This window comes from Haematobia irritans, chromosome 3 (assembly GCF_050003625.1).
Source record: "Haematobia irritans isolate KBUSLIRL chromosome 3, ASM5000362v1, whole genome shotgun sequence".
NCBI classification, from domain to species: domain Eukaryota; kingdom Metazoa; phylum Arthropoda; class Insecta; order Diptera; family Muscidae; genus Haematobia; species Haematobia irritans.
Window position 1 is genome coordinate 80,769,027 of NC_134399.1, and position 22,060 is coordinate 80,791,086.

The window sequence follows — 22,060 nt, forward strand, 5'->3', positions numbered from 1 at the left end:
AAAAACCGTGTTTCTTCAGGAAAGGCAGCAGACGTTAATTCAAACACTCTTTCACGTAAATTTCTTGGTTGACAGTCCCGGAAGCTATGAAACTGCTGCTTTTCAAGCCACAGGTACAGATGGCTTGCCAAACCAGATATTTGTTTGCGAACTTTGACAGTTTTATGTGCTTGAAAATATCTGCTACCTTTCCCCTTCCTTTTGCCGTATAAAACTCCCGTCCCGGAAGCTGCTTGTAGTAGGCTTTGACGTAGGTTTCGTCGTCCATTACCACGCAGTCAAACTTCGTCAGCATCGTCGTGTACAGCCTCCGGGATCGCGCTTTGGCCGTCGTATTTTGTTTATCATCGCGATTTGGAGTCACTACACACAAAAAAATTTTTTTCTGATTCAATCACGAAATTAATTGATCCAATTAATTTTTTAATTGAAATGTCTTCAATCACAGAATTAATAGTATCAATTAAAAAATTAATTGACAGTCAATTAAAAAATTAATTGATCCAATTAAATATTTAATTGATACTATTAATTTGTGTGATTGATTTTTATTTCAATTAAAAAATTTGTTGAATCAATTAAATTTTTAATTGAATATTTTTTAAAACTCAATTAAGATTTTAATTGGAAAAATTTTCGTGAAATTTTTTTCTGTGTACCTTCTTGTAAGTCGATAGTCCGGCTCGTTTTTTGGCTCGATGCACGGTTGTAGACGATACACGCAGCTTATTTGCGGCATCTCGGAGAGAGAGGTTAGGGTTTCGCTTGAAACTACCGGCAACTCTCTTTGTCGTCTCAGCGGTTTCCGGTTTTCGATTTCCCCCCAATCCAGACTTCCTGGTTGTCGACAAACGTTCCCCAAACACTTTAATTACATTTGTAACGGTTGATTTGTCAACTTTTAGCGATTTTGCCAGCTTTGCGTGCGAGTAGCTCGGATTTTAGCGATGCGCGAGCAAAATTTTGATACGCTGCTCTTCTTGCTTCGACGTCATTTTGACAACTGAAGAGTGAATTCCAAAATCAAAATAGGAGCAACATTCTACACACACACATCTTCAAAATGAGGGGTGTTCAGGTTTTTTAAATGCAAAATTGAAAGAAATACGTCAAGTTTATATTGACCAAATTTTGACCGTATGACCCTTTATGTATTACTTTTAATAAATTGTTTCATTTCGACAAAAAGTATTAACTTATTTGCTTCATTTTGCAATAAGTGAAATTAAAATTTCCTAAAAAATAAACCCACATTCCCTTTCATTAGGGATTTACTTTTTTTGGGTGTAAGTTGTTTATTTTTAACATATTTAAAATAAACAATTCTTATGCGTAGGATGTATAATATATAATTTTTTTATTATTTTAGAATATAAAAATAATCCATTTTTATCCGTAGAATGCGTTTGCATTTGTGTTTTTTTTTATTATTATACACTAAATGGTTTTCATTTTTCTATTTTAATTATATTTTGCGTCAAACGCTTCCATTATGTTTGATGTAATCAGTTTTTAGTTATTTATACAACCAAGCATAACGGAATTTTGCCTTGTTTGATAGTGTACTAACTACCATATTGTTATATCACCACACTTCCTTTTCACCTCATCTCATCGACGTTGTTGGTCGTTAGCCATGTTGTTTTCCAACCGTTATTTTTAGTTACTTTTTTATTGTTACTGTAACACCCTTTTGTATAGAGGCGCGAATTCCGTCAACTACCTGGCAAAGTGGAAGTGTTGATGTCAAAGTTTGCTGTTGTTGTTGTCGGGGTTGCATTTGCGTTTGTTGTGTGGTTTTCGTTAGGTTTTAATGATTTATTCCACGTTTTTTGTGTTACTCATTTTGGTTTGACAGACTAACCTGTGTGTGGTTTTGTTTGTGCTTGAATTTATGTTCTTGTTGCTGCTTCACAACAACTAACCTACCTACGTACCTACCTGTTTCTATTGGCATTCAAACATGCAATGTGTTTGTGCCTCATTTCATACTTCCTCCCCCACACCCAATTTTGTTTTTAGTTTAAGAGCAACACATAAACCGTTGCGTGTATTAGTGGCAAGTGTTAAGTGCATTAGTTAAAGTATAATCACATGGCATTTACCTTAACAACAATCACGTTCTCCGATATACGCCTCATAATGTTATTCCGTCCCTAGACAGAGGTATAGTTTGACGTGTTTCCACTACAGTCAGTTGTATGGGCTGTTGTTGTGCAACACCAAATGCATTGGAAGAATAAAAAAAAAACTTTGTTGTCATTTTTGTACTCTGTTCACATTCTATAAAGATTATCCTTTACGCAGCACTGTTAGTTAGTGTTGCCAGCCTTTTGTAAAACCAAAACTGAGCCATTTAAGAATTTTAGTATTTATTATATACCGATGGGAATGGGACAATTATAGGTTGGGTTTATATAAAACTCGGTTAGAACGGCGATGTTTTTATAGCGAGAAATTGATAACATAATGTTATACTCCCATCTCTAGGAGCATCTAGATCTTAAGGCAGCAGTATGTTTCTATTATTTCCTAGTGTTCTTCTATAAATACTCAGATGATAGGGTTTATGTGGGTGTTCACTCTTTTAATGGAGCTAGGTGGACCTGTCTGTTGCTGCCTTAACCTATAAAATCTACTTTGATACCATATGTGAACTTCGGTCCTATTTGTCAATCTTAACAATCAAGGTTTTATAAAAAAAACAGCCCACACAAAAAGTGAGTTGTAAAGCTTACACTCAAAAAAAAAAAAGCTTACTTGGATCCAAAGATTTTGACCTTCCCTTAAGGATTTTGGTATTGATTTCGAGGCAAAGATGCGGCTTCTTTAAAACAAAGAAATTTTTAGCGACTTATCTGGCTTTAAATCTAGGACCAATAAAATTAAAATTAGGATACAGATCTCATTTATCAGATTTTCAGTCTCTTTTCACGGTTTATTAATAAAGGTACTCACGTACAAACAAATGCCACTTCAAAAATCCAAATTATAACGGATACTTCAAAGTAAAAAATGTTTTCTTTATTCCAAAAAACTTTAAACCAAAGACGCTTAACTTCTCTCAAAATAAGTCTTAGCCTATATTTGAAGCGTTTTTATCTTAAATCTAAAGTTTCTATATTTTAGTTAATTTATGGACAATTTCTGTAAATCAAAAATGTTTCTCTTTACTTTAAGGAAAATTAGCCTTAGTTCAAAGATATGGGACGCAAATTTACAAAATTTGTGTCCTAAATTTAATGAAAATAATTTTTGAAGCAAAGATTATAAACTTTATTTTAATTATAATTTCATTGTTTTAAAGAAAGTTGACCTAAATATTTTGTAAATTTCGCATCCTAAAAATGAGGTTGCGTAATCTTTAATATCACGTAAATATTTTTTTCAGTGTATGCTAAAATTTACAAAAAATCTATTGTTTTAGTATAGTTGTAAAATGTTGTAAAATTTCAATGACCTACAACTAAGTTTAATGCTAACTAAAGCAAAATAAGTTTTTCATACACTTCTTACAAAATAGTAAGAATGATGTGTTTAAGGTTTTTCTTTATTTTTAGTTCATTTTTGCTTTTCGAGAAGGATGCATTTTGTAATTGGTAGCTAAAAACCAGAAAATTTTCGTAACTTAATTAATCTCAAAATTTGTTGTACAAGATAGTTAATTTTTGCCATAACATAATTTACTTTTTTTCTGTGAAAATTAAATTATTTTATATATTTATAATATCAAACAATTTTTAAATCAAATTGATTGGTTAACGAAAAATTTTAAACTGCCACCAAAGATTTAATGCAGGCCGGTTTTAAACGCAGATCAAAATATATTATTGAAAATCTGGCAACTCTACAACAAATCTAACTAAGCCATATTTCCCAGTATTGGTTCATAACATTTTGCATGTGAATATATGTGGTCTGAATGTATGCAATCAACTTTTATATGTAATTTTCCCTTCGTTGTTGTTATTTTTGTTCGCCAGAGACATCGCATGGGAATGTTGTCGTTTATCGGTCGGCAACTACACACGTTCGGGTCATGTTTTTTATTTTTGCACAAAACAAAAAAAGTACGATTTCAAACGACCACCGACACCATCAAGTCAAGTCAGCCTCCTATCGCTGAGAACGCAGAGAGGTGTGATGATGGCAAATGTTTGTTGCTTCTTAGTGTTAGGTTTGTATATTTATTGGTTCTTGTCGAGTGCCCAGCGGGAAATGGAAGGGACGTGGAATCGATGATGGAAGTGCTGCCTGGGTAGCTATAAGGCCTGGGCGCTGCATTACGTGTTCATTTCAAAATAACATTGGATTGGATTGGAGACCAAGGCCTTGCCTCTCGCTTCTATTCGTATGCCTTCTAGTGGTGATGTCGTCGATGCCATGTTATCAGGCCTTCATACTAAGTACAAAAATCATGCCTTCCAAAGAAGGCCCTCAAAAAGGCCTGGACAGGAAGGCATAAAAGAAAGCGTGTAAAAATAAATATTTTGAAGGCAAGGTTGTCTATTAACTGAACATTTGCCCTCATACCTTTTACATTATAATTTAATTTGACTTACTTTTCCTATACAGTTTATTTTATTTTTGTGATTTTAATATTTACCTCATGTGTATTTTTATTTTTCTGCTCCGTCGGGATTTGAACCGGGGTCCTCGTTATTGGTAGTCCTACACTCATCCACTGGCCTACGACACATTTATGTGATGTGGGCGCCAAAAGGTAAACTTAAGCTACACGTGAGGCCATTCCGCGTTCCCTTCTGTCGGAAGTGAACGTATAATTGGTATCGGATCTTTTATATGTTACAGAGAATGTCTTCTAGAAGGCCAAAGTTAGGAGTAACTAGACATAAACAAATTAATAGCTTGGCAGCCAACAAAGAATGAGTATGAGATCCTTTTTATACCTGACGTCACAGAATGGTATTGGGGGTATAACAAATTTGTCATTCCGTGTGTAGCACAACAAAATATCTATTTCCGACTATATACAGTGTATATATACTTGATTAGGGGAAAATGAAAAGATGATATTACTACACCGAAAAAATCCGTAGTTAACGGAACACTAAATTTAACTTATTTTTATTGCACAAAAATTATTTGTTTGTAGTTAAATTTATTTTTTTCGAAATTTTCCACATCCCAATGAAATTTTCGTTTTTTGTAAGTATGTCTCAAACATTTTATAAACTAAACGTGGGTATATAGTTCAATGACCGTACACATAAATTCCATATGAACTAAAGCAAAAGAAAATTTTCGTACGATTCCAAAAATAGAATGAAATGCCAATGATTTTGTCCTTTATTTTTAGTTCGTTTTTATACCCTTCACTACTACTGTGGTACAGGGTATAATAAGTTTGTGCATTTGTATGTAACGTCAAGAAGGTCGTTTAGTATACCGGTCGTCTTAGAATTAAATTCTGAGTCGATTAAGCGATGTCCGTCTGTCTGTCTGTATATGTAATTTTGAGTGCAAAGTACAGGTCGCAGTTTAAGTCCGATCGCCTTCAAATTTGGCACAGAGTTTTACCTTGGCTCAAAGACAATCGCGATTGATTTCGGTTCATAATTGACGTATTTATCAACGTATTTCCTTAAAATTTCGCAGAGCCGAATATTTGGGGGCTCTCGTCAAATATGCAAAATTATTAGATATAGCTCCCATATATATCTTTCGCCCGATTTGGACTTATACGGCCTCAAAAGCCAGTGTTTTACCCTGATTTGCTTCAAATTTTGCACAAGGAGTGCGTTTAATAGTGTCGTTAATTATACCAAATTTAGTTGAAATCGGTTCAGATTTAGATATAGCTCCCGAATATGTCTTTCGACCGATTTCGACTCATATACCCACAGACACCAAAGATTTACCCCGATTTACTTGAAACTTTGCACAGGGAGTAGAATTAAGGTTCTGGATATGAGAGCGAATTTTAATTGAAATCGGTTCAGATTTTGATATAGCTCCCATATATATCTTTCGCCAGATTTTCCGTCATATGACCACAGAGTTCAAATTTGTAGTCCGTTTTCGTTAAATTTTGCACAGGGAGTAGAATTAAAATACTAAGTATGCGTGTCAAATTTGGTTAAAATCGGTTCATATTTCTTATAGCTTACATATATATGTTTTTACGATTTGGGCAAAAATGGCCAAAATACCCACATTTTCCTTATAAAATCGCCACTGCTAAGTCGAAAACTTGTAAAAGTGACTCAAATTTTACTTTATTTCTTATACATGCCTATCGACCGATAAATCATAAATACACTTTTGCGAAGTTGCCTCAAATTTGTTTCATTATAAAATGTTTCCCATATTTTTTTACTAACATTGTGTACCATCCCAGGGCATTAGGCGACTTAAATTTTAAGTCTATAGGTTATAAAATCTGTTTAGATGAAGTCAGATTTAAATGTATGAATTTGGGACAAAAACCTTTATATATATAGCACCCAACACATTTGACGGATTTGATGTAGTGTCGAAAATGTGGATTTACAAAGTGGTGCAGGGTATAATATATTCGGACCCCCCCGACTTTAGACTTTCCTTACTTGTTTTTTACTAACATTGTGGTCCGTCCCGGTCATAAACCAATTTAAATTTTGAGTCTAGACATTTTGTGAATGTTTAAAAAATGCCCAAATCGGTTCATATTTAAATATTTGTATATGGGAAAATAAACGTTTATATAGCTACTAACAAATTTGAAGGTGTTAAGATGTTGGTATTCATACTGGTGAAGGGTATAATTTAGCCGGCCCCGCCCGACTTTAGACTTTCCTTACTTGTTTAATATGAGAATGAGTTAATTCGTGTTTTCCTATTGGACGATTCGCATTAAAAAAGATTTCAATGTCATACCGTGAAACAAGTTGTCAAAATTACTAGAGAGAATGGGCGGAGCGGAACTATCAAAGACAATTTGTTTGCTTCTTTAACTCTCAAGGATTTGATTAAAACTGTCTGTAAAACTGAATTTTCGTTCTTATAACAACAATATAGGTCCTTCTTTTTCCAATTCCGAAAGAAGGCACAGAATAATGTTTGCGGGCATTTTTTAGAAAGGAAGTGCAAGGCATTTTAGCATGCATGATAGGAGAAGGCATATGGGAAGGTGTTAAGGATCCCAAAATCATGGGTTAAGAAAGCATGATTTTTGCGGTACTTCGCAATTTTCCCGCTGGGTGTGTAAATGGGGGAGCCCACCAATACTCCCACATACTTAAACCGACTTAGATTCGCGTACATACAACCGCCAGCCTATGTTTGAATGTATTTTGCCAATGGGCTAAACAATGCAAAGATCCGATGAAAGAAGGAGCGTGTAGTTGTTGCTGCTTTGGCATCAGCGTCAGTTAGGTCTTTCCCAGGTTGTCTGTCATTCATTTATAGCTATTGACGTAGAACATCGGGTGTTGTATGTATGCTGTTTTGTTTTTTTTTTTGCTCTCTTCATGGCAGAATGAATGCTGTTTTGTGGGAGGTGTGGTGGTAAGGTGAAATTTTGCGATTGTTGTATTGTAAATATTAGAGTTGCCATTATATGGTGGATTTTTATTAAAACTGTTTTGGCAATGTGTTTTCTCTACAAAAAAAAGACCAGCATTAACCTAGGTTTCCAATTAACAGAAAATTAATTATGAACAAAACATTTTAATAAATCTAAATAAAAATATTAAAAATATATTATAAATTATTAATACATGCAAATATGTTAACCATCACAAAGAAAACACAAAGTTTCTTTTAATGCAGTGAAATATCACTTAACGAGAACTAGACATATTAGCATATGTTAACATAAGTCAGATGTTAAGCATATGTTAACATAAGTCAGCGGTTAAGATTATTGGTTGGTTTAACAGATGGTTGTAGTTATACAAATATAGTGCAACACTGACCAAAGTAAGACGTTTGTTCTCTCCTCTATGGATAATTGTATTTAGAAGTTTTCCGTCTAAAGGCCGGTACTATGTTCATTCTTGTGAAAAATTTTTATAGAAACCATTATTTCGCACATAGAAAGCGGTGTTTATTTAGGTAACTTGGAGCGCTATTTTACAGGGAGCGATATTGAATTAAGTTGTTGGTTGCTGCTTATTATTACAAAATTAACATTTTATTTTCCTTGGGCAATTGATCTGCTACTCCTTTGATCCTTTGTATAGTTTCGGAACAAAAATATAATCCGTGTTTGTGTTATAAACCCACACAAATAGTTTTAATAAATAAACTATTTCTTAATTCACATTGCAAATGGCGTCATGCTATAAAAGTCAGTTTTTCAACTCGAAAAAAAAAACAAAGTACCACAACTGGAAAAATTTCGCTAGTTTTTCGCATTTTTTTAATTTTGTATGGAGTTTCAACGCGAAAACCGAAAAGAGTACCGGCCTTAAGTCAAGAGCTACAACTTTTTAAAAATAAATTCACAGCTGTTTCCATGCGAAAAATAGAAGAAAATTAATTGTTCCCTTTTTTGAGGTATCTTAACATTGATCACACATTGTAGCGTTTAGCCTTTAGGAGAACGTTGCTAGCTATGTCAATGTTTAACTGACAATTGTGTCATATAAAAATAAAAATTATTTTATACAAATGATGACAGAAAAGTATCGAAATAATGGTCCTCATAATTGATTGTAAGAATTTCTCCAATTGTTCTTGCGAACCGTAACATATTTCCTCATATTTTGAAGCTTACATGGATACATTTCCAGATTTTTCTTGCTTTAAATTTCCCAATTGTTCAAAAATGTTTCAATTTGACTGACAATCAAAGTGGCAATATGGCAGCTGACATTGTTGTTTTTGTAATACTGAAAGTACCTTCCATAATATCGCTTAGTCAGAATCGATATTTTAATATTTTTGTGACTTAACAAAACTTTAAAATTCACACGCATAAGAAATATCCGCCGTATCAATCATTCGTGTCATAGCATAGATATTTGAAAAAAAAAAATCGCCAACCGAAGGCTAATTAATCAAATGTAGGAAGGTATCCTCCACTGCGATTAATACCACTAACCTTCTTTTTGTAATTTTTTTTCCATTGTATATCGTTAATGATTGATTTTTGATCGTTGGCAACTCTGTGCCATCATTCGTGCTGCCTGACTGGCCATCCACCCGACCATTGTTATTAGTCGTTGTGCTTGTGACAACTCTACTAAGCCAAGGTGTTGTTCTTGTTATGTCGTATGTATCTTCGCTGCCACTGCACTTATGACTGCTGCCGCTGCTACTATCTTGTTTTTTCTCTTATTTTCCTGGCATATATGCCCTGCTTGCCTTTGTTGCGGTTTTTAGAACATCACCACACGTTGAGTAGTTTGTCGCTCTCTGTCTCTATAGAACAACGTCGCATGGCGGCGACATGCAAAAACAAAAAAGAAACAATAACAACCAATGTTCCCAAAGAAAAAAAATACAAACTGCATTTCAATTTGTTGTTGCCTGATTTCGTTGTACGAACTGCTGAGAATTGTTTGTGCAAAAATATATATATCCTACAACAACAACAATAGCAAAGTAAGCAATGAATAAGACGACGGCGAGGAAGAAAAAAACTAAAGCATTGTTAAAGTTTTTAAATAAAAATAGCAATCATTCGTAAATAAGTCGTTCGCGTGTGCGGTTGACATAGCCTTATCGTTGTTGTTGGCTAGCACAGAGATACGGCATAAATATCCAAACACAAAAAAAAGAGATCTAGAGAAGACAAATATTAGCCAAAGAAAAATCAGAGATTATGAGAATTAATTGGTGAAACACTTGGTGATAATACTCTGTGAACCACTTGTAAATGTTAATACAAAAAGTGTTGGTGGCAGTGAAAAGTAAATGTGTTCGTAAAACGTGATCAACGAAACTCTAGCTCTGTACACGTTTTCGTTTTTTTTTTTTTTTTTTGGTTTTTTTAATCGACATGTGGCAACCTCCCAATGTCAACAAATCACTTCATCCAGAGTTGTATGCAACTCTATTGACGCCAACTGTGGCTCCGCCAATTAGACTCTCAGAAGAGATGTCCCCCGGCAGTTTTATGAATTTAACAAAATCACACGTGAACGATTTGATAGTAAAACCACAATCACCATTATCAATCGCAAATTCGACTATGACCACAGCCACTTCGAATTCAAGTACACCTTCTGCTGTGGCGGCAACGGCAGCAGCAGCGACGGCCGCAGCCATGTACTACAATGCTAATAATGTTCTCTTACAAAATAGTCCCTTAAGTCTAATGGCCCAGTTGCAGCAATATCTACGATTACAACAGGCTCGAACCTCCAGTAAAACATCAGCGATATCTTCCACATGGCCTACAGCAGGATTGTCGGCCAATGGGGCCAACACTATGGCGGCGTCAGTGCCTAGTAATGAGCGACATTCTCACCTGTTGCTTTCATCACCTGAGATAGCCGCCGCAGTTAGCACTGGATTGATGTCACCAACAAGGCCGTCTCCTCCTAGCACTATATTACCTTTTCGCTGTGCTGATCCAATGCCGGCATTAATAAATTCTCCCTCAAGCAGTCTCACCACAGCTTCCAGCAATAATACAGTAATGGATTTATTGCCTTTGGATATATTAGCCGATACGTTTATACGCTTAAATGCTTTACATTTATCACAACATACGACAGTGACCCAAAGCAGTTTACGACCCGCAGCAATACCCAATATACCCCACAATTCGTCAAGTGTGGCTGCAGCTATAAAACCTTATGGGCCATCACAACCCTTGAATGTGGGGTCGACTGTAGATGCTAATGCAGCTGTGGCAGCAGCAGCTATGTTGTCTCTGGCAACACCCTCATTACCACTAAGTACAGTGGCAACTTCTTTGACAGCATTACCGCCGCCTCCTCCTCCTCCGCCACTTCCTCCTGCTGCTGCTGCGACCATTCCATCCCTTGTACATGGTCTTCCTTTATTCAAACCCCATTTCTATATGGATACTCAGCATAATTTAAGCAAAATGTCAACTTTAAAATCATCTCCAAACCTAACTGCTTCAGAGGTGACAGCACAAAAATCTTTCGATGATATTCATCATTATCCTTCTAAGTCTTCTTTGACCGGATTAAATCCTTTACACTCGAAACATTCCCTATTACGTGGAACATTATCTCTACCACCGACGACGACGTCGACGGTATTGTCAACAGACTGTGATCTTAAACGTAGAAGTTTGCGTAAGAGAACCGATGATTTCCTGCATAAACAACGATCACGTGGCATTGAGTCGTCCTCGTTGCAACATCATCGAGCTGTTAAAAATGTAGCGGATTTGAATGATGAGGATGAAGATGATGATTTATTGCTGCCACCACCCAAAAAGAAATGGATAAGGCATTATTTGAATGGTATTTATTTTATTTTGCTCCTTGTATTTAAATGTAAAGTAAACGAAAAGTTCACATATGAAATGAGGGTTTAAATGAAGCATAATCCTAAATGATCTAACTTTTTTTAAGGGATATGTTCTCTTAGAAAAAGTTAAAATATTCGCAAATATTCAATTATGATAAAATCATCAGTTTTTATTAAATTAATGTTTTAAACAATTTTCTATGAAAAATTGGAAAGTGTTCAAGACCGCCCTACAAATGGTACATCCTGTCGTATGAGTATTTCCCTATGTGCTAAATAACAGTGATACTTCCGCAACAATCAAGATCAAGAAGGAAATATTATCACTAAGCAAACTTCTAATGAGAAGACATATTTTAGACACTCTAACGACCACTTTACTGGCAATAAGAAAAGTTGAAAATTGTCGAAGACTCTGCCACAAAGGCTACTAATGGAACATCCGACGGCAATAAGGAAAGTTGAAAATTGTCGAAGACACTGCCACAACGACTACTAATGGAACATCCTGGCGTATAAGTGTTTCAAATACAATGATGTTAATTATACGTCCCTATGTACTGAATAACAGTGATACTACGGCTAGTCTGAGTTAATGTCAAAGTTACAACTTCAATTTTCAAATGTTTAACTATATTTAAAACTTTGGAACCTACTGGAGAGTTCACTGCCAAACATACAGTCGTATACAAAATGCAACGTAGTTGTGGTGGCTATGATACAATCATTTACAACTTCAAATCACAAGTAATTTCAAAAACCGTCAAAACTCTTACTAAATCCAATCAATAATCGGCCTTCGGCGTCAATAGGCCGATTAGTCGAAGCCGTAGCCTTTTAAATACTTGATTTCATATCGAATTGTCCCAGTGTTGAATTTGACTCAGTCAAAACAACCAGTACAAATAAAACGTAAATAATTAAAATTAAAAATCCTTTTTGAATACCAAAATGTCTGTTACTTGTAAAAGAATATTATAAGACATGGACTGAATTACCTTTTATTTTTTTATATGCCTTTAAAAAATGTTCTAATATTGAACTAAAACACATAAAATTTCTTTAAAAAGAAATCAGGAAAATAATAGGCTTCGACCGATTATTGATTTTTTGCCGAACCCGATGATTCGGCCAAAAAACGCCCGCTTCGGTCGAGCTCTAATAGTAAGCTCATGTTGCTTTTATTGTATTACTATGACATTATCTTCGTCGTTAGTTGTAATGGGTTATCCTGTCGAATAAGTGATTCAAATACAATACACAGAAGAAATTTTATTCTGATTCAATCACAAAATTAATTGATCAAATTAATTTTTTAATTGAAATTTGATTTCTTCTGTCATTTCCAATTAATTTTTTAATTTATTTAATGTATTTGTTGTTCACAGGATTCCGGTCGCAGTTATTAACCGATTTGGATGAAATTTGGTACAGGGTGTTTTTTTGGCACAAGGACGAACGCTATTGAATTTGGAAGAAATCGGATTAAATTTAGATATAGCTCCCATATGTATGTATCGCCCGATTTAGACAAATGGAGTCACGTTGCGCTTTTTTACAAACCGATCGTCATCAAATTTTGTACATAGTAAAATTTTTCATCACCCTTCAAGTCTGCAAAATTTCATCGATATCGGTTCAGATTTAGATATAGCTCCCATATATATGTATCGGCCTATTTTCCCAAATTTGGCCATAAACACCTTATTTATTAAGCGATCTTACTCAAACTTGGTTTACTCTAATCTTTTATGGTACTGACAATATGTGCCAAAAATAATCGAAATCGGTTCAGATTTAGATATAGCTCCCATATATATGTATCGCCCGATTTTGCCAAATTTGGCCGAAAAAACGCTTATTTATCAACCGATAGTACTCAAAGTTGGCTAAATATAATATTCTATAGCTCTAACTGTATGTGCGCAATTTAATCGAAATCGGTTCAGATTTAGATATAGCTCACATATATATGCATCGCCCGATTTTGAAAAAATTTCCCCTAATAACCTTATTTTTGGCGATAGGGGCCTCATTTATTAACTGATCGTACTCAAATTTCACACCAAGTGACCTTCTGTGGTATCAATCATACCTGCAAAATATTATACAAATTGGTTCAGATTTAGATATAGGTCCCATATATATGCATCGCTCGATTTTCCCAAATTTGGCCATAATACTTTTATTTATTAACCAATGTTACTCAAATTTCAAATTTTGATGTACTAGCCGATCGTATTTAGACTTACATTTAGCTCTTACATAAATCTATTGCCCTATTTGCAGAAATTTGGATTTATTACCCACAATTATTGACCGATTTCCTCTTTTTTAATAATGGACTCAATATTAGTGGCATACTAACTTTTTTGGTGCAAAATAAACTATAGCTCTTAATATTAGACATATCTGCTCAGATTGTGACAAGACACCCATAAACATGTACCCCCCTTTATGTTCTCCAAAACCTATACCAATGATACTCCAAAACCTATGCCAATAATACCCCACAAATGCTGATGTTTACTAATTCAGTAGGGGTGGTTTAGGGTATGATATAGTCGGCCCCGTCCGACTTTCTACTTTACTCAGTGGTTTTTTAATTAACATTGTTTTTAATTGGCTTTCTTTTTTAATTTGATTAAAAATTAATTCAATCTTCAATCTACTTTTTAATTGGAAGTATTTCGATGATATTTTTTCTGTGTAATATTAATTATAAGTGGAGTTTCCGCCAATTGCGTGATCTTCAAACTATCTTTTTAATATTGTTTAACTATATTCAAAATTCAAAAATGTTTTAATAAAAACAAAACAAAAACATTCTCTACAATAAATTTAAGATTTAAGATAACTTAATATTCTATGATATAATTGTTTAGATAATTCAGTGATTGTTATCATTGCTAAGCTATTCACTGACCATCCCATTTTTCAATAATAGAAGTGTAAGAATTTCTTTAAAAAAATGAAATTGTGTACATATGAAATTTTATAGTGAATCATCGTGGCGTATAAGTGTTTCGAATACAGTGATATTACTTATACGCCCCTATGTGCTGAACTGGGGGTCATCCGCTCAGTCAGGAATTTATATTAGAAGGAATGTTTACAAGTAGATGTGTTCCAAATCCTTCAACATTCTCTAGCCTTATAAAACATTCACTATTAAAGACACTCAACAGCGTTAAATAAATTAGGCACGTGTTCTCTAAATAAATATAATTTTTAATGATATTACTACAATGATATCGAATATATTATTCTAATTTAATGTATGCCCATTTCAATACTAGGCATTTGCAAAGTTCATCTCTGTTTGTGCTTTCATACTCTCTTCCTCTCTCTCTCTCTCTCTCTCTCTCTCACTGACTCTCTATTCTTGATAGTTAATGAAATGGAATTTGTCATGACATGTTTCTAATTAAAACTAAAACAAGGTGTGAAACACTTGTATAGTACCTCTCCCCCAATACGTCGAAGGTCTCATCTATGATGACAGACTAAATGGCTAAACATTTCACAAAAATATTCCATTTGTTTTCATAGATAAGTATGTATGTGTGTGATAAATGACGATGTTGTATGAGTGTGCGTGTTTTATTTCTCTAATGGCATGTGTTCACATGTTTAGTTTGTTCGTCTGTCCGTCTGGGCAAGAGTCCATTTTGTCGGTGCTCATCCAAACCAATATCAATTTGAATGATTGACATCTATTAGAGTGCACATGTTGCTCATTAGAACGGTTTTCTTTCTATGTTTTACTCTTGGCTATTTGTTGGTGAGTTTGAAAATGTAATTGTGGTTGCTCTGTTTAATTTTTAATTTGCATTTATTTCAACGAGAAACACTTGATGCGTACTTAAAAAAAAGAGAGCAAGAAAGAGAGAGAGGGTGAGATAGAAAGCGAGTGATTAAAAGAGATATGGACTAACGGACACTTATTAAACAAATATTTGTTTGAAATTTGTGTTGTTGTTGTTGTGTTTTAGAAGACATTGATGGAAATAATATGCTGATGACCTTGAAAGAAATATACTTTTAGCATAAATGCATTGTACATACCACCTAACGTATGAGTGTTTGGAATATTGAGCCATCAATCAATCATACGACATGTGGGACCATTTGTATCATATCACTGTCTCAACCTGGTCAATTGAGTTTTGTGAAATCGAATCGTATGTACATATATAGCACAGAAATAAGAAACAGTATGGAAGAAACCATTTTCGAACAGATTGGATCCTGGGTATTTCCAAGCGTGGCCCCTTGGCCAATACTAATGGATAAACTTCAAATCCGATCGTATAAACTGTTTAATTTCTTCCATTCATTTTACGTACCAATAAACTTAGTTATATCCAATTTCATTATAGTACAGAAATGTGACGAAGGACACTCCAGGAGTGGCCGATTTATTTGGTGGAATTATATTGAATATACTTTGTATCATTCTCAATCTGATTTTGGTTGAATTTCTATTTGATTTGTGCCCAATATTGCAATTGATAGTGTGGATAGATTTTAAACAATGTACAGTTTAAATTTACTCGTACCAAAAAGAGTACAGAATTATCAAAAGGGTTGATAAACCCGAAATACCAAAATGAAATAGTCTAATTTGAGTGAGGGAGTTAAAGCGGTTACGAGATATCAAAACTTACGGAGAGTGGAGGAATTTGGAAAATGTTGAAATTTAGTGTTGCCTTTAATAGAATAATATTTAGCATTAATGCAATGTATAATCCATCTAGAGAATGAGGAGGTATCTAGTGAAAATGAGAAAATGACTTTTTTTAGAATCTTTGTTTTGCAGCCCAATTTTGCATATTTTCCTTCACATAGAAGGAGAACTCATCAGATACGAGTCCGATTGAGGTGTCCCATTTTGTTTCACCCCACCTCTAGAAATTTCCCTGGCAATATTAAGTGGTTAAATACCATCGCAAAAGATTTTTAAAGATGTAAAAATAAATAAAATTATCCGTATTTTTACTGCTATCAATTATTTGAAACAGTTGGTGATTCTATAGATAATATACAGTCACTGTAAATAAAAACGTGGCTTCAGGCCAACAATAATGCAACAGACATATTCTCTGAATTAAATATGGTATTTGCTTTCACTTTTAAAAAATCATAAATACCAAATTTTAACATTTTTATTTTAACATAACCAACATTTAACTGTGTAATAATTACATTGAATAAAACAAGGGTTAATTGCACTTTACTTTTTTATGACACCTTACTGACTAACTTTCGATTTCCACCTCTGCTTTTTATTACAATATCCCTGTATATTTTAATGTTATATATTTCTTTAGTGCCTGGCCCTGATGAAAATACCAAATTTCAATCATACCAAATCATAAATATTATTTAACCACCAATTACCATCTGGTCTTCCACAAATGTTGAACGATAAATCGTAGAATGAAATACAGCCATATGACAATAGGAAATATCTTTCACCCACCTCAAACCAATTATAACGGAAAATGTGTACTAATTTTTGACTCTCATTGCAAAGAGATATGCTAGCCTAGCTCTCATGTAGCAGTGGCCTTGTGTGAGTGTTTATTTTCAAGCTACATACTACGATTGAGTATTTTTGCATTCAAATTGATTGCGCCCTCAACGTGATGTCATTCTCCTAATGATAGCAGCAAAATGAATTGTGTCTTCACACATATAGCAGATGGAAGAATGTGTTTGCTTGCTTGTTGTTGTTGGCTAGGTAAAACAAAACTGCAAATGCAAATGAGAAAACCAGCAATAACAGCAATTACAATAACAACAATAAAATCAATTGCACAACACTAGTCACACAACAATTTGTAAAGAACAAGAACACACCTGTATATAACATATAGCTACTTGTATTATACTCAAGTAACCCCCCACCCCACTTTGTTCATTTTCTCATTTTTCAGTCTCATCTGACAATGCTCTCTCTCTTCTTTTACCCACAACCTAAGAGTCATATAAAAAGCAACATCGCTGCTAACTTATAGTTGTATTTAACCACCAAACAATGCACAACTTAAATGACTTGCTGTTTGTTGGTCGGTCAAACGCTTTTTATAGCTGTAATATGAAATAGCAGAGGCGCTACGCTGACGCTACAGCTTCAAATTAAACAAATTTAATAATTATTTGATTAAGTTAAAAGCAACACCATCCACTTTATGTAAATGTGCAATGTGGTGGATACATGTGTATTTGCTTCTATACACGTGCACTCGATGGCATGTGCACAATTGAATCACAACAAATACAACAAACAACAACAATTGCAACAACATTGTAATAAAACACAATAAATTTTGCAATGAGAAATAAACACGGCCACACACAAAATAAATGTTTATATATAATCAACGTTTAGATGGGGAAAATTTAAAATAGAAAAAATATGAGAATAAATTATTCCATATCAGAGGTCGAAGTCGGTTGTAAATTGATTGCCTGATTTTGTTTAAAGATCAAGACATCACCTATATTATTATATGGGTGAAATTTGAGCTGTTGCACAGTGTCTTAGAGTATTTAATAATTGAATTAAGTTTTTTTTTTAATTAAAAAAAATAAATATAGGTTCATTCCCAATCGGCATGATATTTTATCTTTGTATACCCTTCACTACCTCTAGTAGGTTGCTATTGTGATTGAAATACTAGTATAGCAAAAAAAATTGGACGAAAAAAAATTTTTGGGAAAAACATTTAATTAGCTATTAGCTTGTGATATTTCTTATTTAGATTAAAGTCTCAACTTTAAAATACCACCGAGAAATAAATCGAATCTAAGTGGGGAATAGAGTTTGGTGTCGTCTTCGAATTTCCTCCTAAGTGAACATCGGTAATCAAAGGGTTAAATATTTTTTCCAAGTAGGGCTTAATAAATTCGTCGCATCCCCCATATTTTTATTGCAATTTTATATAGTTTTGTTTAATGGATTTTTATATAGTTTTGGTTAGTGTCGAAGGAGAATATCAAAGATTTTCGATTGTGATTGTTATTTTTCATTCAAAATAGGTTTTTATTATGATTTGAAATAATGCCAATCAATCAAAATTAATTACAATATTAGAATACATTTTCTTTATAAATTTTACATTGCTACTCCTTCGTCTAACAAAATCATTATCTATGTGTAAAAATTAATAAAATGTTCTCCATAGTTTCTTCAATTTTCCGTTTAATTATTCAGTGTCTAGGGTGAGATAAAAATTGTTGACATAGTCATCAATACATAACAGTCGGTTTAATTTTCTCCAACATTCTAGTTGAAACTATTACACAATAAACACATATAGAAATTAATATTAGTTCAGTAATAGTCTTTACTTTGTTTTGTACAAAAAAAAAAAATACTGTTAGTAGTTTTCCACTGAAATGGTTGAACATCCGTAGAATTTGTCGTGTTGAATTGAGTTTAACATGGCTAATAACATTCGCTATTGTCTTATATGATAGATGTACGTATAATAAGAAAAGTTTCATTTTAAACTATTTAAGAGACGAGCACTAAACGGAAAAGGCTTCAAATTTGTTTTTTTTAAGTCCATTTAAAATACTTAATTATTTCATGTAAAAATTAAAAATATATAATTAATATACAATAATTTATAATTTGAAGCATTAGTTGTGAAAAGAATAAATTTACAAGTATAATCTAACATTTCTATGCCTTATTATTTTTAATAAAAATTGTGGTTTATAGTTTCTGAATAAGGACGTTTCTATATACTGAAGCAATTCTCTGGTCCCGTCCCAAAGCCAGTGTTACCAGTATTTTTCTGGCTCTTGTCCCCAAATTATGATGTTTTCCTCCCCAAATTAAACTTAAAGTCCTCACAAAAATCCCTAATAGATTTTTTTAAATTTTTTTTTTTTTTTGAAAAAAAAAAAAAATAAAGTAAAAGGCTCTGCTGTAGAAAATCAGTAATAGTTTAAAAATTATTTTTTTCAAATACATCAAGCTGCAATAAGCACAAGATATTAAACCACAACATCAAGAGACTGATGATCGATTCCAAATGCTGGATATATGAAAATGGGAGTTCGGTCACCTTGTATTTATGAATGAAAATTTACTTCTAAATATTCAAGTAGTCAAATTAGGTGGTAACACGTTGTCAAAGTTGGTAGAAATTGTAGATATTTTATTGTTTGGTAGATTGGTAGAATTTTTGATGTTTTGGTAGATGTTGCAAAGAGGTAATTTTCTATAGAAATAAATTTTTGAGAAAATTTTCTATACATAAATAAATTTTTGAGAAAATTTTCTATACATAAATAAAATTTTGACAAAATTTTCTATAGAAATAAAATTTTGAGAAAATTTTCTATAGAAATACAATTTTGACAAAATTTTCTATAGAAATAAAATTTTGACAAAATTTTCTATAGAAATACATTTTGTCAAAATTTTCTATAGAAATAAAATTTTGACAAAATTTTCTATAGAAATAAAATTTTAACAAAAATTTCTATAAAAATAAAATTTTGACAAAATTTTCTATAGAAATAAAATTTTAACAAAAATTTCTATAAAAATAAAATGTTGACAAAATTTTCTATAGAAATAAAATGTTGACAAAATTTTCTATAGAAATAAATTTTTAACAAAATTTTCTATAGAAATAAAATGTTGACAAAATTTTCTATAGAAATAACATTTCAACAAAATTTTCTATAGAAATAAAATTTTGACAAACTTCTCTATAGAAATAAAATTTTGACAAAATTTTCTATAGAAATAAAATTTTGAGAAAATTTTCTATAGAAATAAAATTTTGACAAACTTTTCTATTGAAATAAAATTTTAACAAAATTTTCTATAGAAATAAAATTTTGACAAAATTCTCTATAGAAATAAAATTTTGACAAAATTTTCTATAGAAATAAAATTTTAACAAAATTTTCTATAGAAATAAAATGTTGACAAAATTTTCTATAGAAATAAAATGTTGACAAAATTTTCTATAGAAATAAAATTTTGACAAACTTTTCTATTGAAATAAAATTTTGAGAAAATTTTCTATAGAAATAAAATTTTGACAAACTTTTCTATTGAAATAAAATTTTAACAAAATTTTCTATAGAAATAAAATTTTGACAAAATTCTCTATAGAAATAAAATTTTGACAAAATTTTCTATAGAAATAAAATTTTAACAAAATTTTCTATAGAAATAAAATGTTGACAAAATTTTCTATAGAAATAAAATGTTCTATAGAAATAAAATTTTGACAAACTTTTCTATTGAAATAAAATTTTAACAAACTTTTCTATTGAAATAAAATTTTGACCAAATTTTCTATAGAAATAAAATTTTGAGAAAATTTTCTATAGAAATAAAATTTTGTTAAAAAGATTAAATCGATTTCTCGAAAAAATCATTAAATTTATAGAAATTCTCCCAACAAGTCCCCAACTCGTTCGATTTAAAGAAATTGTCCTTAAATTAACTGAAATATTGAAACTTTAGATTTAAAATAAAAACGCTTCAAATATAGGCTAAGACTTATTTTGAGGATTTAGCTTCTTTGGTTTAATGTTTTTTTTTTTTTTTTTGGATTAAGAAAACGTTTTTTTTTTTTTATTTACGTGAGTAACTTTAGTAATAAACCGCGAAAAAGAGAATGAAAATTTGATTAATAAGATCCGTATCCTAATTTTAATTTTATTGGCCCTAGATTTAAAGCCAGATAGGTCGCTAAAAAATTTCATACCATTAAAGAAGCCGCATCTTTGGCTCGGAATCAATACTAAAATCCTTAAGGAAAGATCTAAATCTTTGGATCAAGTAAACTTTTTTTTGAGTGTGTGAATTAAAAGGTTATAACTGAATTCAAATTATATTTTTTTTGGGGTATTTTATAGAATTTGTTTTAGTTATTTTCAAAACAATTTCAATTTACATTTTTTAGAATTTAATTTTAAAATTACAAACGTTTAATAAACCAACATTATTTTTTTAGCTTCTTTGGTTTAAAGGGTTTTTTCGTTGAAATTAAGAAAACATTGTTTACTTTGAAGTATCCGTTATAATTTGGATTTTTAAACTGGCATTTTTTGTACGTGAGTAACTTTAGTAATAAACCGCGAATAGAGAATGAAAATTTGATAAATGAGATCTGTATCCTAATTTTAATTTTATTGGTCCTAGATTTAAAGCCACTAAGGTCCCTAAAAAATGTCATTCCATTAAAGAAAACCGCATCTTTGGCATACCAAAATCCTTAAGAAAAGATCAAAATCTTTGGATCCAAGTAAACTTTTTTTGAGTTTATAAGTTCTATTACTACATCGATTAGCTAACACTTGTTACCTATTCGTGCCTCAGTTAGTTCTCTAACACATTTATTATTGAAAGACCTACCCCGACGTTAAAGTAATTAAAATTGTTTCCCCCTTGGCAATAGCTCTAAAAGTTTAATTGATATTATTTGAGTGTTTAACTATGCAATTTTGTTTTTTCCTAAATACTGTATCTTATGAGAATTTTAAATCGATTATGACATAAGATTATAATTACTTTTTCCTACATATATACAATTAAACAAAAATAAATATGTGTCGATACATATATACAGATATTTATTTAGCATTCACATGCATTGTTTAGTTTATAACACAATTT

The 22,060-nt window shown here is 32.1% G+C and overlaps 1 protein-coding gene and 1 long non-coding RNA gene across 10 annotated transcripts in view; one reads left to right on the forward strand and one right to left on the reverse strand.

Moving 5' to 3' along the window:
* The window catches only part of Mnt, a 196,556-nt gene that overhangs the window by 149,370 nt on the left and 25,126 nt on the right, over positions 1-22,060 (forward strand). Inside the window, exon 1 of one of the 9 annotated variants that reach the window (XM_075298601.1) lies at positions 9,414-11,393. The exons of 6 other annotated variants lie outside the window; for them this stretch is intronic. In XM_075298601.1, coding sequence (XP_075154716.1) covers positions 9,950-11,393 — 1,444 coding nt within the window. In that variant the 5' untranslated portion in view covers positions 9,414-9,949. Of the gene's footprint in view, positions 1-9,413; positions 11,394-22,060 lie in introns of those variants that run through there. 2 more of the 9 variants (XM_075298594.1, XM_075298595.1) reach the window with 2 other exon arrangements.
* LOC142228226 (uncharacterized) lies at positions 16,558-16,975 on the reverse strand. Its single transcript, XR_012720101.1, has 2 exons — positions 16,804-16,975; positions 16,558-16,742 (listed from the first exon to the last, which is right to left on the reverse strand). It is a non-coding gene; the product is annotated as an uncharacterized LOC142228226 (long non-coding RNA).